This window comes from Acomys minous (genome assembly GCF_964271855.1).
Source record: "Acomys minous genome assembly, chromosome: 3".
Classification (NCBI taxonomy): domain Eukaryota; kingdom Metazoa; phylum Chordata; class Mammalia; order Rodentia; family Muridae; genus Acomys; species Acomys minous.
Window position 1 is genome coordinate 95,639,840 of NC_140485.1, and position 18,276 is coordinate 95,658,115.

Here is an 18,276-nt window from a genome sequence, read left to right on the forward strand (position 1 = left end):
CTTCAGTGATTTGTGTTAAAGCACTGCCCTGAAAGATAATCACCTTAAATCACCTTAACAACAATCAACTTCATTACCTGCTGTATCTCGGCTCTCGCCGCTAAGAGTGGGGGCCCTCCTAACCCCTAAATTCTCAAGCCCCACTCTGATGCTAAGCTGACCACAAGTGACATCCCTCCCACAACCTCCCTTGTCACTCGGCAGGAAGGAGAACAGGACTTTCAGCGGATCGGAGGCCATGGGTGAGACATCTCCTTTCAAGTGCCAGTAACAACAGCCAATCACTGAAGCCTCTTGGGCTAGTGGCACTGCTGGACACAGCAGTTCCGTGATTCTATATGTGGTTCCAAAACTACGGAGCACACGTTGAATTGAATCTTAGGCATCCCTGCAGGCCTTGAACACATTATAAGGATGATTTTGAACTTCTGATCCTCTTCCTCCGTCTTGCAGGTGCTGGGCTAACATACCCGTGCACCCATGTGTAGTTTCACCCAGGGCTTCGTTCACTCTGGGCAGGCTCCCTACTACATGAGCTGCACCGTAGCCCAGCTGTTTACCAGTCCTGTCACTCACTCTGCAAAATGAACCTTCCAGTTCACAAATCTCGTGTGCCTGCATCTCCCCCAGCACGGAGCCTTTCCTCTCACCTTGCTGGTGTCGTACCTGTATGGACCCGATAATGGCTCTTTAGCTGTCTTTTCTGGCTGAAGTATTTTCCACACTGATCACAGGTAAAAGACTTCTGCCCTGCCAAATAAAACACAAAACATTTAAATCCTGCCCCAAACTGCAAAGAATCAGGATGCTCACTGTAAGTAAACAACACAGTGCCCAGGTTCCCATTGTCTCCCAGTGATGCGAGTATCTTGTCTACACATCCAGAAGAAGCCTTTCCAGAGTGCGCAAAACTATGCAAGGCAATAGGGGGCAGTGGAGACGGGGATAGAACCGGAGGTTTCAAGGGTCCCCAAAAGGCATACAAAGAAAATTCTAAACTCTAGTGTTTTAGCCAAAGCATTCAATGCACACTGCATTGCAGCAGCCGGTTAGTAAGCTCTAGCTGAAGGCTGCTGCTGTTCAAAACAGCACATCAGCAGATGCACACTCTTGTCTCTCGGTGACACTGTGTGGTAAAGGATACCAGGCTGAGAGGACATCATTTGGATGGCAGGAAATGGGGACCTGGTGGGCTGGGACCCTCTAGTGTAAGCCCTGTTACCTGAGTGCAGGCTCATGTGCTCCAGCAGTGAGTGCTTGGTGGTCAGCGCCTTGCTGCACACGGTGCACGTGTACGGCCGCTCCCCTGTATGCATCCTGGTGTGGACCTGCAAGGAGTGTTTCTGGGCAAAGCCCTTTCCGCACTCATTACATTTGAAGGGGCGTTCCCCTGCGATCAAAGCCAAGAAGCACGGGGTAAGCAAAACCTGGGCAATTGTCTTCTTCCCAAATTAATATATACACTATTGAGTCATTTATAATGTTAAATAAGTATTTAGGGCAAACATTCCAAGTCCAGTAGCTAGGTGAGCTATCAGCAATGAAAGTCTGGAAAGGAAAATGGATGACGTCAAACCAACAGTAGAAGCTGTGAGATGTAACCTAACTTGTAAGACTCAGCCTCCAAAACGTTTAAGAAATGGCCCCACCCATGTAGTGAGTGACAGACAAGGGACTTAAAGGCAAGGTTCACACCTACGCTCATTTTCCATTCCACACACCAAGAAGACAAATGTCCCCCCACCCGTCACCAAATGATACAGTTCTCTGAAGAGAGTGAAAGGCTCTCTGGACTGGGGGCTCCCTGGGCAGCAGAATGGTAGCAGCCCGGGAAGGAAAAGAAAAGCCAGTCTCTTAGGGGATAAGGAAAGCCCCCTTCCTGGGACATGGCAGGCAAGCCTAGCGTCTTTACATAAAAGAACAGAAGCATGTTTCCTGGAAGGTGCCCACGGAAGGCATCAGTAATGAGGAAGTGGGGTCCAGTCACACCCCACCAATGAGGTCACTGCTTTTCTTCATACCCACAGAAACGCCAATTGCTTCCAGTGCCCTGATCGTGCATATGGTATAAGCAAGTGGTATTAAAAAAAAAATCCCTGCGTTTGGAGCTGGGGAGACGGCTCTGCTCTTACAGAAGACCCTAGTTGGGTTCCTAGCGCCAAGAAGGGGTGACACCCAGTCATCTATAACTCTAGTTCCAGGGATCTGATTGACACTCTCTTCTGGCCTCCCTGGGGACCAGGCAAAGAGATGGTGCACATACACACACACACACACACATACATACATGCAGGCAAACACAATTACACATACTCCAGTTTCAGGGGATCTGATTGATGCTCTCTTTTGGCTTCCCTGGGTACTAGGCATACAGATGGTGTACATACATACATACATACATACATACATACAGGCAAACACTCAAACATAAAATAAAAATACAGAAATCTTTACACTGCAGTCAAGGGAAGCCTCTAATAGTGAAGACGGATACCATGATAGGCAAGGCAAACCAGCAATGTGTAGAAAACATCAAGGACACAGGGCACAGTGGCACCTGCCGGTGATTCCAGCATTTGATGGCTGAGGCAGGAGCATCATGATTTCAGGATCAGGCTGCCTACATAAAGAGATCATGTCTCAAAACAAAACAAAATTTAGATCGAGGTTGGGGATTTTGTTCAGATGTAGAGCACTTGTCCAAGGGAGTGCAAGGCCTTGGGTTGGGGCTCCAGAACTGAAAAGAGAATAATTAAGTTAAAAAAAAAAAAAGAGTAGAAATAGCAAACCAGAGGCTGAAACGTGCAGTGGTATCTTCCAGAAGATAAAGCAAAGATGGGAAATACTGGTGAAAATTAAGGAAGTTACAAGTTGGATCCAGGAAATTCAAATAGCAGGTGTTCTGGACAAGAAGAAAAGAAACACAGAGGGTAAAATAATGTGTGAAGTATGGTTTTTTGTTTTGTTTTGTTTTGTTTTTTTTTTGGTTTTTTTGAGACAGGGTTTCTCTGTGTAGCCTTGGCTGCCCTAACTCACTTTGTAGACCAAGCTGGCCTCTGACTCAAAGACATCTGCCTGCCTCTGCCTCCCTGAGTGCTGGGCAATGTGTCAAGTAATTTAAGAAAGCTTTCTGGACTGACAGTTTTCTCACTTGTATTATATCTACCAAACGAAGCAAGCATGTATAGTAGGGCTGACTGCAGAATTTCAGAAACCAGGAGGGGTAAAGGAAAGATTTTGCAAGTGGTTTTCCTTAAGTAAGTTTAAATTACGCATAACTTGGATAAAAATTCCTAAAATGTGATCTAGTATTAGAATCCATTAGTTGCAGAGCCCATCAGAAAATAAAATAGAACCCATGACAGTTCAACACACACTGGAGATTTTGTTTTGTTCGAAGCACCACAACTTAAGTTTTCAACATACATAATCTCTGGGGAGCTTTCCACGACAGCATCAGATGTATCCCATGCTTGCCTTGTAGCCGAGGATGACCCTGAACATGGGATGTTCCTGTCTCCACTTGCCCCATCTCTGTGGTGTTGGGGAGTGAAGCCAGAGCTCTGCACATACTAGGCAAGCACTCTGTCAACTGAGCTACATCTCTGGGAAACTTCAAACATGGATAACCCAGACAAGTACATCAGCAGCCTGGGGTGTGGGCCACAGGTTGCTATAGAAGCTCTCGTAGAGGAGCTGGGTGTGGTGATGCACACCTTTAATCCCAGCACTGGGGAGGCAGAGGCAGAGGCAGAGGGAGGCGGATCCCTGTGAGTTTGAAGCCAGCCTGGTCTATAAAGTGAGTCTAGGACAGCCAAGACAGAGAAACCCTGTCTCAGAAAACAAAAGAAAAATAAAACAAAACAAATAACAACAACAAAAGAGAAACCCCCCTAGTAGTTGTAAATGGAGGCTCAGAAAAACAGCAACATGTGCTGCTATGTCACATGACAGCAGGAGGATGGATGAGAGAAAACTTAAACACTAGCCCCTATGCTTAAGTTTACAAGAGACAATTACAATCCGACTGGAAACGGGGACCCGAACAGCTCAACAAACGGCTCAAGGACTGCCACTAGAGATAACGTTGTCCAATGTGGCAGCCGCCAGACACACATGGTTATTCAAATGTATGTTAACTGAAACAAAAAGTCAGCTTCTCAGTCTGGCTAGCTACAATTCAGGTGATAAAATTTCTGTCAGGGGACGCAGCTCAGTTGTAATATGCTTGGTTGGCATTCGCCTAGACCCTGGGTTAGAAGAGGGAAAAAGGACGGTACGTTGCCATTTTGGCCATTATGGAGAGGACAAAAGGCACTTCAGTCACAAGGGGGTAAGCAGCCAATGCTGAGTCAGAGACACCCAAAAGTAGAAAATGTTTACAAGATGGCTGAACTATAAAGATGTCTATGGAACAGACAGGAGAATGCTTCTGCAAAGGTGAGAAATGGTCACGGATCAAAAAGCAGGTGCTTGATAACTTGGTAAGAAAAAACAAAACAAAACCCACAATCCAGGGTTCTGAATAGCGCTTGCTGGACCATCATGACACGAGTGAGCCTGCGCAAGCCCGTCTGCTCATCTGTACACTGGGGGGTATTACCTACTGTGGGATTACTATGAGACCTAAATACAGCAACACGTAAGGCTTTATTGCACTGCCTGCCACGTAGAAACCGAAAAATAAGCAAACACTGTCACGACCAGACTTCCAAATCTCCCCCTCCCCAACCCATCGCACTAAGTTTGGAAAGCCTAGTTACCAGTGTGGCGTCTCTGGTGGGTTGCTAGAAAGTGGCTGTACTTAAAGACTCTGCCGCAGTCTTTGCACCGGGCCTCAGGCCCGCCTATGCGCTTTTTTCTTCCGCGTATCCTCTTAGCTGCACCCTGGTCCTCTTCATCCCCGATAAGTTTGTAATCTTTAAGCTTGACAGACCTCCGAATCCTCCGCCTGCTGTACCTACTGTGGGTGTCCTCTCCACCCCGAGCCTTGGGGTCACAGTTCTCATCTTTTTCAGCGGGCACCTCCTCCACTCCACCCGGCTCACCGGCGGGCTCCGAGTTCTTTTCCGTCTGTTCACTCACTTCGACACCGCCTTTTTCCTTAACCACAGAATTCCGTCTGTTCTGAACAGAGTTGTTCACTCTTAGCTGAATCTCCCCCTCTGCGGCTAGTCCTGATTCTCTCTCCTGCCAACTGCTGGCTTTTCTTGGCCTTCCCCGCTTCCGTTTCACAGGCTCAGTCTTCCTATTAGATATAACGACCGCCGGCGTACCAGCGCCGGTCAACGCCGGTGGCTTCGGGGAGCTATGGTTATTCTGGAAGTCCGTGTAAGCCTTTACCAGATCGTAGACTTTTAAGAACTGCGCCGTAGCCAGGATCTGTTCGGTAGTTTTCTCACAAGCATGTAGATAACCCGTATAGATAAATTCCAGCAGGACGCCGAACGTGTCTGCCACCATGCCTTCCAGCATATAAATGGACTGGCCAATCTCTCCCTCCTCGGCAAACATCATTGAGAAATACTCGCTACTGGCAGCAAGTAAGGCTTTGTGGGCTCGGAAGTGCACATTCTCCACGATTAACGTGATATCACAAAGAAAGCCTTTCTTCCTCTGATCTTCAAGACTAGCCAGGACAGTGTCACCGTGAGTGTCTGAGTGTACAACAAGCTGCCCGCAAGGCTCTGGTGTTGTCTCTGCCATTTTCTCCAGAAGACTCTGAAGAGGGTTAAATCTGAAATAAGAAAACAAGGTTTATTTGGAAAGAAGGATTGTCTAACAAGACTGTTGGTGTAACCAGCTGTCAGGGACCAATTTTGTCACTACCACCTTTTGAAGTCTCCTTAGAAACCCAGGCCTTGGGGGTCTCACCGTGTTGCAGCTGCCCTGCTGGATGTCCCTCCAGTACCCACATATAAACTCTTACGGCCTGTAATGCAGAATGGCATCAAAAATCTGTCTGGCCCACTCTTGCATTAACTTAGTAATTAAACTTTCCAAGTGTGGTGACACAGTGGTGGAGCTGGGGCTTTGTTGCCTCGATGCCACATACGAATAGTTGTCTGTGGGAACGGATATGAAAAATATGAAAATGAACCCACGCACGGGAGATCTGCGGTGAAAATCACGCACGCGTCAAGAGGCCCCCGCGCCGAGCCGCTGCTCTCGGAGCTCCCCCGGGGCCCGGGGCCTGGGGCGAGCGCTCCTCCACACAAGGCCCCGGGCCGAGCCCACGGGCGGCGGACCTACCTACTGGGGCCGCCCAGCGGGGCTCTGTCCAGTCCACCCGGCTGCCCGGAGGGCACCTAGCAAGGCGGTCACCGCTCCCCGCCCCCGCCGCCACAGCGCGCAGGCTCTCCGCTCGCCGCCGCCGCCAACCCGGAAGCGCGTGCAGGCGGCCGCCGGACCACGTGACCACAGAGCCCCGCCCCCTCGGGGCGGGCTTTACTGTGGAATCCGGAAAGGGACGTCCTGGTGCGGAAACCTGCCAACCGGTAGATATCTCCTTCACTTAGACTCCAAAGCCTTTGATTAGATGGTGAGGGTAAAGACTGAGCTGCCTTATCAGCAGACATTTATTTACCTCCTGAATGTTTCCTCTGCCTCCCTTTCGTTCCCACCTGGTGGGGTTAGAATGGGCTTAGTAAATGCTTGATTGAAATGACCGCTGTTTTTATTCAGATTTCCGGCCCTTCAAAAGACTGTTGAGGGTTTCGTTGTCATCGGTGAAGCAGCGTTGTTCCTTCTAAGACCCAGGGGTATGGGAGAGTTGTCTAAGTAAAAACCAGGTGCAGTCACTCCCCTTGAGAGCGTCTGCAGGAGCTCTCCTGTGCCCCAGACCGATGTTCACACTCAGGTTCGTTCGGGGTCTACTTCCAACTGTGCCAGCAGTTTCTGCTCAGCGTTTCTGCTTCTCTTGTACCTAATTAATTCCACAAGCCCAGTTCCAGATTCCAAATTCGCCATCTATATTGCCCACGATTTGAAAACCTTCCAAGTTTTTTATTAAAAGTAGCTCAAGCCACACAGGTTCCCACTCGAGTTTTCCCCTTTATCCTGAACTGCCTCTAAAATCCTACAGGTTTGTGGGATGTGGGGGAGCGCTCTGGTTGACTTCTGCACTCCAGAAGGGACAAGGGGTCAGTCTTCTGACTTAGCATCCACATAGATTTTGTTTGTTTCTACCAAAAGAATTAAAGTAAAAACTCCACAGGGCCATAAACTAGATCAAATATACCGAACAATCTGCTATTTAAATGAGAAGCTAGAGCCAGGTGGTGGTGGCGCATGCCTTTAATCCCAGCACTTGGGAGGCAGAGGCAAATGGATCCCTGTGAGTTCGAGGCCAGCCAGAACAGTTGTGTTGAACCAGCCAGCTTTGAGCTCAGAAAGAACAAGACAGGGGGCTGCGTACTAAGCAGTAAGTCTCAGAGGCTGAAAACATTCTAGGATTAGGTTAGATTGTACGGAGGGTAGAAGCTTCCAGGACTAGGCCTAGGTTAGGAGATGGAGGCAGTAAGCCTCTGAGACCACAAATATATCAGGCGAATAAAAGATCCTTTCACATAACTGGTCACCAGCAGCCAGTCTAAGCAACACTGCTGAATGGGCTGCTTGGATAACAAGTCTGAGGTGGCCATACTAAACGTGAGATGTGGCTAGATGACCGTGTAAAGATACAGATTAATAAAATAGAAACTAATAAAAATTAAAATGCAAAAAATACTTATTACTTTGAATATTAAAGAATTTAAAATGTCAGCTCACAGTGAGCTATTGGTAGTAATATTATCACAGCATAGGTTGTACACTTTTATCAGGAAGATCACTTACAGAGGGAAAATGGAGATAAGTGGGTTATCCAGAAATTTTTCTCTTTCCTGATCTCTGTAATTTTATCCAGTTTCCACCCTTCCAAACCCAACTCCCCAACCCCACTGCCTTGGAGGCTGCAAAAATAAATAAATAAACAAACAAACAAACAAACAAACAAACACTTCCTCAACACAGCTCTCTGCCTGTTGGCTTCTGGATGGATTGGGTCCATGGAGGACTCGACAGGAGAGCAAAGGAAAACGCAGGTCGTCATTAGCTGGCAGCTGTAGGCTGGTAGGAGCCTTTTGTGGGAACGAAGAGGGTCAGAACCTCTCCGATGCCTGACAACTGCCGGGAAAGCTGTAGCCCACAGCCCACTGTGACTGCTAGGATGCGAGAGGAATAAAAGGGCAGCCCCACTGTTCAGTGGCACTAGCACATCTTGATAGGCCCCCACTTACTCATCCTCCCGTCTCTCTTCTTTGTCCTCCTCCGCCTCTTCGCTAATTCAATAGTGCTCCTGTTTCCCGACCCCCGCCACCCCTGCTGCCATCTCTTGCACTACACCCAAATGGCATATATTGACTTAAAAAAAAAAAATCTAATGCACACCGAGAGAGCGCCTAAGAATAAGTGCAATGTACACTTGCTTTTATACTAAGGAGCTCTCAGCATTCCTGAACACAGCTTTGATGTGCTTGGGATGCCTTCTATCCCTGTTTTGTTTTGTTTTAATCCCCATTTTGAGTTTTTTTTTCTCTAATTTTATCTGTCTTGATTCTGATAGTCATTTGACTTGGATGTTATGGCCTGTAAAGAATTCCTTTCAGATTAAGTATTTGGAGATGGATCTTTCTCTGCCCAGGTTTTCATTTATAAAAGCAGAAACCAGAACAAAAAGACAGAAAAACCATCCCCAGCTATATTTCTGACGTTTTGTGAGTTTCCTCCCCTTCACCACCAAGTACATGGAATTTTTATACATTTACGGAACTCAGTCTATTCTCAAGTGAATTGAGAATGAAATAACAAGTATATAACAAAATTTAAAGTGTTCAAAATTGTAGAATTTATTCCTTTGAATTTCAAAGTTTCTAAATCCACATGGTGGTTGAATCGTCCATAACTCTGGTTTCAGGGGATTCAGTGTTCTTTTCTGTCCTCTGAAGGTACCAGGCATGTGTGAGGTACAAACATATACATGCAGCCAAAATGCTCATACACACAATATAAGTAAATCTAAAAATATTTTTAATGCAATGTGTAGGAATTTGATCCGATGCTGTATATTAATTTAGTGGTAGACTGCCTGACACACTGTAAACAGCCAGTGCATATGACCTTTCTCCATCTCTCCTATATGAGGCTCTGAGGCTCTCTGCATGTACATGGCTGCGTGTGTGTGTGTGTGTGTGTGTGTGTGTGTGTGTGTGTGTGTGTGTGTGTCAGGGACCTGCACCACCATGGGGACTCCCCATTGCTTGAGTCCCCTGCACTCTGTTGAGAGATTTCTTTACTCAGAGGATCTGATCCTGAGGAGAGGGATGAAAAAGGGGAACTATAAGGGGTCCAGGCTCAGCTCAGTGACATCTTCCTAAGAGAAGGGACCTTTGTCTCACATCTGGAATGGTTTGGTGTCTCCAAACAGTGGCAGCCGAGGTGCTAAAATTCACGGGACAGCAGCTTTGAGGCCATGGAAATCTCAGAGAGAAGCCACAGAACAACCCCCCGCTCCCCGTCTGTCTGTCTGTCTGTCTGTCCGTCCGTCGCCCAAAAGAGGAAACAGAGTGCCTTAACAAACAGCTTCGGTTGGTCTTGCTGCTGCTTTCCTGGCCGACCTGAACTCCAGCCGAAACACTGTAAATTCTTTAGTGGTTGCTCTCCAGCCAGAAGGAAACTAGCCCAACCCTAAGACAAATCCCACCTGTCCCCCAGTTCATATAATTTATTGTAGTTTTCAGCTTTGAAAATTCAACATGCCAATAGTACAAAATTAAACAGCACTTTAAGTTATTCCCCAGTCAGAAAAATGAAGCGTGATTGTCAAAGCTTGTTGTCAGACTAAGATTTAGAACAAAGGAAGAGTGTGAGACCAAGAAAATGAAAAGCACTCACAGTCACCCAAGCTGAATTTTTCTTTCTTTCTTTTTTGGCTTTTGGAGACAGGTTTCTCTGTGTAGCCTTGGCTGTCCTGGACTCGCTGTGTAGATGAGGCTGGCCTTGAACTCACAGCGATCAGCCTGCCCCTGCCTCCCAAGTGCTCGGATTAAAGGTGTGCGCCACAATGCCTGGCCAAGCCCAATTTCTTAAGCCTTCATATACTCCATACCCAACCCCTTTCATTGGGTACCACTTCCACAGAGCATCCCTTGTGCCACCAGGGCCTCATCTGTGCTTAAGCTCTTCTGTGGACGCCAGTGTATAGACTGCCATCCTGGCATTTACTACTTCTTCCTTTGGAATCCAAACGGAGTCCATTTGGGATGCCTTGGGGCACTACCCATGAGTTCCTGCTGCCTCTTTTGGGGCAACCCCAGCCATAGGTTCAGTGGGACCACTAGTAGAAGTCCAATTAGAGACCATGGTCCCAGTCAAGTGATGTCCAGAGGAAGTGGACCTGCCTTGGGGCAGGTGAGATACTCCCTGGAGATCCGAAGAAAGAAAGAAAACTTGATGGGGATAAGAATGGACTTTCATTCAGAAATTTAAACCCAACAAGGTAGGAAAGATGTTTACTTCAAGCTTGACAAATACAAACGGCCAAATCACTATGAATGTAACAATCATATACCTCATGATTGTCTCATGGGTCTTCCTGCTGTATGTAGTTTATCTTATTCATGTGTAATAATATAAATGTATATGTTAAAAAAAGAAACAATAATTTAAAAAGAATGGATGAGGCCATGAGGCTTAAATCCCAGAAAAAACTTTGTAGTCAACTTCCAGTCTTCTGGCGGGCTTTAGAGAAATTCCTTTTTTTCTTTTCTTCTCCGTCCACCTGCTCCTTTTCCTTTTTTGGTGTTGTTGTTGCTTGTTTGTTTGTTTGTCTGAAACAATGCTCCCTGCACCCCAGGCTGACTTTGAACCTGGACTATTGCTGTGCGGCCAAGGGTCACCTTGACCTCCTCCTCCTGCTTCTGCTTTCCAAGAGCTGGGATCACAGGTGTGTGCCACCCTGCCTGGTTGTTATCTGAGGGAGTGAGGCTGGAACCTAGGCTTCTCTGCATATGAGCCCAGCATCTCCCACTGAGGGACACCCAAGGGACACCCTGAGTCCTCCATTCTAGCTCTCCTTTAAGAATTGTTATATTACATTCTGAATTTTAGATGCACCAAGATAGGAAAGATGTTTTCTTCAGGGCTGCCAAAATACTAAAAATGTAACATTTATATAATTCCTGATTGTTTCATCGTTCTTCTTGCCATAAGTAGTTTATTATATGTGTAATAATATATACGTATATGTAAAAAAGAAAAAATAATAAAATGAAAAAAGAATTGTATAAAGTATAAAAAAAGTATATTTTTAAATACATCATCTTCTTACTCTCTTGCTTTCTCCCTCTCATACACACGTTTTTAAAAGATTTGTTATATTATTTTAAATTATGGCTTTGTGTGTATCTGTGCATGTGAATACAGTACCCTCGGAGGCCCAGAAGGGGGAATTAGCCCCCTGACACTTAAGTTCTAGACACTTAGCAAGCTGTGCAGATAATACAGGTGCTCTTACCCCTGAGCCCTCTCCAGCCCTACATTTTTTACTATTTAGCATTCTAGCTTTTTATACAGCTGCTAAAAATTTATCTTTATTTAAAAAACGCATTCAGATCCAATGTAGTTGTTTTCCTCCTCCTTATACTTTTTGATATATTTCATAAAAATCTGGATTTCCTCTTTCTCAGAGCCCCAGGTGATTTCTAACTATAGAACCATATATTAAGTTATTATCAGTGAACAGCTAAGAAAAGGGGCAAAAGGGGCAGCTGGTTAGTAGGGACAGCTACAGATTCCATTTATTTTGTTGGGAAAATGGCAGTGTCTTGTGTTTAGAAAATTTACAAACAATTTATTATGTAAAAAGTGTGGCTAAGATTTCCACTAGTTTTGCCTCTTGAAGCTTTCTAGTGTTTTCTCTGTTTTGTTTTGTTTTTGTTTTTTCTTTTTCTTTTTTTAAAATTTTATTTAATGAACATTGGTGTGAGGGTGTCAGATACCTTGGAACTTGAATTACAGACAGTTGTGAGCTGTCATGTGGGTGCTGGGAATTGAACCCGGGTCCTTTGGAAGAACAGACAGTGCTCTTAACCACTGAGCCATCTCTCCAGCCCTGTTTTTGTTTTTTCAAGACAGCTTCTCTGTGTAGCCTTGGCTGTCCTGGAAATCACTCTATAGACCGCTGGCCTCTGCCCCCACTCTCATCCCCTCCCCCCTCCCCCCCTCAGTGCCACCACACCCAGCTGCTTTCTAATGTTTAATGAGTAATTTTCTTTAACAGAGACTGGCATTCTACTAAAATAGTATTAAAAAAGAAAGAAAGAAGGAAGGAAGAAAAGAAAGAAAGAAAAGAAAAAAGGAAAGAAAAATCAAAGGCTGGTATGGTGGTATACCCCTTACACCTTTAATCTCAGCCTTCATGAGGGACAGACCAGCAGATCTCTGTGAGTTTAAGGCCACCTTGGTCTACATAGCAAGTTCCAGGATATCCTGGGCCATGTAGAGAGATCCTGTCTCAATACCCCCATCCCCCCCGCCACCCCCCTACTCCCCGCACCCCACCCCACCCCCGCCACCCAGAAAAAAAAAAGAAATAAAAGGAAACAGATTTAGTAAGTATTTTAATATCTCAACCAGAATGCCTATTTTGTGGGAGCATCAAAATTCAAGGGGAAAAAAAGCAATGAAGTTGAAAACTGTATAAACACTTAGGCGCTCAGAGTGCGACCCTGCCTGGCTAGGCCTTCGGGTCTGCTCAGGTTTAGTAACTGTGCAGTATCAGGCAGGAGGGAAACACACTTCAGAAAATGAAGATTTTAATTCTGCTTCCTCAACTCTGACTATCCCTTGGAGACGGTTGGGATTTGGGTCTCCGTAACCTAAGCAAGCTACTCGGTAACTGGGTCTATGTTTCTCAGAGACAAAAAGGCCTGTAGCTTATGGTCAAAGTCAACGGCTCGAAACTGAGGCTCCTTGTACTTCCGGGTCATCTTGGCACTGAGGTACGTTATGAGTTCGCATCGTTCCACAAACTGCTCCATCTTCTTCTTGTACTTTTTTCTTGAGTATTCGGAACCTTTGGGATTAAATGCTGCAGGAAATGTCAGACATGTGAATCTTTTCTGGTAGGTGGTTAGTAACTAGGCCACATCCAGCTGAGGGGGAGATGACGCTATCCCAGAGAAGGTTAGAGTGCTGTGTTCACCTTTCTCTATGGCATGAATGATGATGATGATGATGATGATGATGATTACTACACTGTTTTTATTATTACACTGGTTTTATTTACTAATTTTATAGTGCTAGGGATTGAGCCTAGGGCCTCACATATGCTAGGCAAGCTCTGTACCACTGAACAGCATCCCTAGACCTCTGCATTCTTTTGAGATAAGGTCTCACTATGTTGTCCTGGCTAGCCTGGAACTTGCTATGTAGACCAGGCTGCCCTTGAACTCACAGAGATGTGCCTGTCCCTACCTCACAAGTATTAGAATTAAAGGTGTCTACCACCATGCCTTGTTTAAAGTTTTGTTTTCGAGCCAGGGTCTTACTAAGTTGCCTAGGCTGTATTTGAACTCACTCCATAGTCCCGGCAGGCTCGGATTGTGTAATTCTGCCCCCCCCCCCCCCCCCCCCCGCCCCGGCTCCTGCACGGATGGGCATAGCTGTAAAAACAGGCCTGTGTGTGCCGCCAGGGCCACTTCATAGTCCTTGAATTAAAAACTGGCCGTTTCACTTTCGGTATTTTCATATAGATATTTACCCTGTATTTCACCTGCCCCTTCCCATCTGAGCAAACAACCCCTCCCCCCCAGTGTAACAGCCCTGTCTACCACATGTGTTACGACAAGGGCTCAGCTTTCCTGAGCGGCGCGTCATTGCAAAGGGCATGCATACCTTTGAGATGAAAGGCTACATAGAGGAGAACAGACCTCCTCACACTCAGGAAGGGCAGCTTGGGTTTCAGGTGTCCCACTGCATTCATGGCTTTGATCAGGGAGTTTGCTGTGCCCTGCAGGTAGGAGACAACTTAAATCAGTGTATGTCTGAGTTCAGCCTTCAGCTGGGTGATGGCTGTGTGACAGCTGTGTGACGGCTGTGTGACGGCTGTGTGATGGCCTTGATTTCATGTTTGATGTTGCCCGTGGCATTAAGTTAGCAGGGAAAGAAGGGGACGCAGGGCTTTGTGCTGTTGGCACTAGCGGCTTGCCACCCACTCTGTGCATCCTTGGTCACATGACAAGGAGTCCCAGAGACCACAGTGTCACTGTAGCCAAGTGCCTAGAGCTGTAAAGATAAAAGAAGCCTCTGATAAGACAAGGTCTCATGACAGTACCTGTCCCTGGGTGAGCTTCCCTGGCATGTTGGCAGTGAGCCAGATGGAAGGCTAGCTTTGCTTCCATCTCGCCCTGTGTGTTTCTTTCAAGTTTGTTTTTTGTTTGTTTTGTTTTGCTTGTTTGTTTGTTTTGTTGTTCTTTTTTTTTGAGGCAGTATTGCTATGTAGCTCAGGTATGTGCCATTGAAGGCTAATGTCCTAGGAAATTGAAAAACAAAAACACCAAAGTGTCTAAGTTTTGACAAAGCTGTAAAATTGTGTATTTGACATTTATTTTGGAGAATTAAAAAAAAATAATAAATAATAATAACAACAATAACTTTAGGAAGCTAGTGAGATAGACAGGTGGGTAAAGGTGCTTGCTGGTAAGCCTGGTGACCGGAGTTTGATCCTAGAAATAATATGCGCGCGCGCGCGCGCGCGCACACACACACACACACACACACACACAAGCACGCACACAGGCACACACAAATAACAATTTAAAAATTAAATAACTTTAAAATAGTAATTGATTAGTGAAATTTTACTACCTTTAAGAATAATTATATCAGCCAGGCGTGATGGCGTGTGCTTTTAATTCCAGCATTTGTGAGGCAGAGGCAGAGGCAGGGGGATCTCTGTGAGTTTGAGGCCAGCCTGGTCTACAGAGCGAGTCCAGGAAAGCTAGGGCTATTTCACAGAGAAACCCTGTCTCAAAAAACAAAACAAAACAATAATTACATCTGGATGAATAAAATGTTATTTGAACAGACAGTTTAACATGGACTTAGGATCAAATATAGGTTGTGTGTTCTACCTGTCCTGGTATTATGACATAACTCTTTTAGAGAGCAATTTAACCTTTGGGAGGCCAACACAATATTTCAAATCAGTTCCAAAAAAACCCAACAACAATACTAAAAATTTAAAAAAACCCACAAATTGAACTACACATCCAATTTACATGTAAACAGTCGTAAGACAACCCACTCCCCTTCGATGTGGTGCAGCTTCAGGCATTCGTTGCAGGGGTCCCCACCTTTTATCTTAACCACCACCCATCAACCAAGGAGGGGAAGAGTGGTTTACAGTTGGAGTCAGGAGACTTGGCCTGGCACCTCACAGTTACGGAAGTGGAAGTTACTGTTAGGAGAGGCCCCTGTCTTCTTGTACTGTGTATCTTAGAAAGTCATACAGCACAACCTGTTCCAGATACCCAGGCAGAGGGAGGCTGGTGAGGTGGATGGGTTCCTTCAGCGGGGGAAGTTTCTGTGGCAGCTTCTGGTCCCAGTATTGCATCGGCACCCTAGGGGTACAAAGGTCATCAGACAGGCACGCACAGACGCAAGCATGACAGAAAGCTCACTCCTTGCTTCATCTACTGGAGAGAAGTATACGAGGGGGAAGACTAGGGATTCTAGAAGTTTCTTTTCTAGTTTTTGACTTCATACAAGATCTCATGTAGCTTACTTTGCAGCTAAGAACAACTTTGAACCACTGACTTTTCTGCTTTTACCACCTAAGATCTGGGAATGAACTGCCATACCCAGCTCTGGAACTTCAGCTGTAGCCATCTATCGTCTGTTTTGAATTGTCTAAGTGGCACCTTCATCCCAATGACAGATAAATCCACTCCCCTCGCCCCCCCCCCCCCGGCCCCCATGCCCAGGGTAGAGAGAGGACACATGCATGGAGCTGATCATAAGCAGAGCCAGAGACAGGATCCTCTTCCCAAGGCTGGTAGCTCCTGCCCATACGCATCTCCACTCACGTTCTGAGTCTCCACTGTACCCTCTGTCTGGGTTTCTTACTGTAGCTGTTTCTCCCTCCCTCCCTCTCTCCTCTTCTCTCTCTCTCTCTCTCTCCTTCCAATACCCCCAAATCAAAACCCAACCCAACAAACCAACAGGACAACACAACAAAGAAAACCAACATTGATAGTAATTACTTTCTCTCCTTTAGTTTGGCAACTAATATCTCTCATCTTCTAGCATTTAAGTTTCCTCCACTCTGAGCCTCACTAGACATGGCAAGGTCAGGCGCAGGCTCTATTTGCACAGTGCTTTCTTTCTCTTTTGGAACCACTCATGCATGTTTCAAATCAGAAAGTTTAAAGGGATTTGGTTTCTGGCTTCTTGTGAGAACCAGGGACACCTGATGGCAACAGGGCAGCTTCTGCTCGCTGGACAGCAGTTGGCAGCAGTGCCCACCACTTCTATGTTTCTGGTTCAGCTCCCTTTCCTTAGCAACTAACCCCTGGCCGCTGCAGCTGACTGTCACCTCTGGGCTACCAGCAGCTTTTGGATCCTCATGCAGTCCCTCAGGCTCCCTCCATTTCACCCCACCACACTTGCCAAGACCCCCAGCCTCATATGAGTGTCAGTCCTAATTTGCCTTCCCTTCCCAGGGCTCCCCAAAAGTCTCCCCCAAGTCCCAGGCTTCCATCCCTCCTCCCCTTTACCTCTGACATGCCTGTGGTAGTGGCAAGAGGGGTGACTGGTGGCAGAGAGGAGGTTCTTGGGATGTGAGCTCCAACATGCCTCATATTTCATCCAAAATTATTCTATTAACCTCTGCCCATCAGCTCTGACGCTTTTTTTTTAAATGTTGCCTTCTGCGCTCTACCTGACTCGCCTCCTCCAGCCCTGCTGACTTTCTTACAAGCCCTGGCTTCCCAGCAACAGGCTGGTTGCAGGCCTGTCAGCTTGGAATCTGGCCCTCTAGCCAGTATTCTAGTCCACCCCCAGCGCTCACTCAGGCAATCCAACCATGCTAGGCCCTTCATCACTCTTAGGGCCCCATAATAGCCTGCTATTATTAGGTACTGAAAATCTATCATAAACCCTAAAGCCCCAAGCTCCCCACCTCACCTCTACCTCCCTTCCCACATCCCTCCCCTTCCTTTTCCTTCCGCAGTTCCAAGCACGGTACATGAAACATGGAAGATAATAAATGCGTATAATTTGGTGAATAATCTCACCTCATGAATTTCTCGAGTTTCTCTTCACTCTCACAAATAAATATACGATTGCGATACTCTACAGCATACTGAATGTTACCAGGCACGAGGGCTTCATATCTGAAAGATCAGCAAGACAAAAAAAATCACTGGGTAATTACTGTGTGCGGTTTGGTAGTTAATATTGTAAAATTAATATGCAGTACTGCATGACTACAATGTCTACTGGTGCGGCTCCAGGAAGAAAGGAACAGCTCCCTGGCAATCAGTAGGATGAGACTGGGAAGATGGCTCAGAGGTTAAGAGCCCTGGCTGCTCTTGCAGAGGGCAGGAGTGCACATTCCCAACACCCATGCTGAGTGGGTCACAAATGCCCTCTAACTCCAGTTCCCGGGCATCAGATGCCCTCTTCTGGCCTCAGTGGGCACCTGCACGCACATGGCACATCAGTTCTGCACCTGAGTGATGTAAATGAAAAAAGTTCTCAAAGGGAAGTGCTTAGTTGTAGAATAAAATAATAACAGAGGAGGCTAGAGAGATGGCTCAGTGGTTAAGAGTACTGGCTACTCTTCCAGAGGACCCGGGTTCAGTTCCCAGCACCCACATGGCAGCTCACAACTGTCTGTCACTCCAGTTCCAGGGGATCTGACACACAGACATACATGCAGGCAGAACACCAATGTGCATAAAATAAAAATAAACAAATCATTTACAAATAATAATTGAAAAACAACATTTAAAATCAGAATTATATATTTTTAGGAAGTTACTTTCCTAAAGCAAATAGCTTACATTAAGAAGAATTGTTTTCCATTATGAATTGGGAAATTTAAAAGGTGCCATTCAAGATGGAGATAAGAGGATCCCTGGGGCTTGCTGGCTGAGCAGTGAAAACCAGATTACACACACACACACACACACACACACACACACACACACACACACACACACACACACAAGA

The 18,276-nt window shown here is 46.1% G+C and overlaps 2 protein-coding genes across 2 annotated transcripts in view; both read right to left on the reverse strand.

Annotated features, from left to right (window-relative positions):
• Nucleotides 1–4,755: 4,755 nt before the first annotated feature.
• Nucleotides 4,756–6,382, reverse strand: LOC311593686 (zinc finger and BTB domain-containing protein 24-like; the record flags this gene model as incomplete). Its single annotated transcript, XM_084775117.1, has 2 exons — nt 6,253–6,382; nt 4,756–5,737 (listed from the first exon to the last, which is right to left on the reverse strand). The coding sequence occupies exon 2, from the start codon at nt 5,704–5,706 to the stop codon at nt 4,756–4,758; it is 951 nt and encodes a 316-aa protein (XP_084631243.1). The 5' UTR covers nt 5,707–5,737; nt 6,253–6,382.
• Nucleotides 6,383–12,663: 6,281 nt separating this feature from the next.
• Nucleotides 12,664–18,276, reverse strand: part of AK9 (adenylate kinase 9) — a 125,556-nt gene continuing 119,943 nt past the window's right edge. Inside the window, exons 37-40 of the mRNA XM_084775101.1 lie at nt 17,337–17,435; nt 15,560–15,662; nt 13,936–14,050; nt 12,664–13,129 (exon numbers count right to left, since the gene is read on the reverse strand). Coding sequence (XP_084631227.1) covers nt 12,927–13,129; nt 13,936–14,050; nt 15,560–15,662; nt 17,337–17,435 — 520 coding nt within the window. The 3' untranslated portion in view covers nt 12,664–12,926. The remainder of the gene's footprint in view (nt 13,130–13,935; nt 14,051–15,559; nt 15,663–17,336; nt 17,436–18,276) is intronic.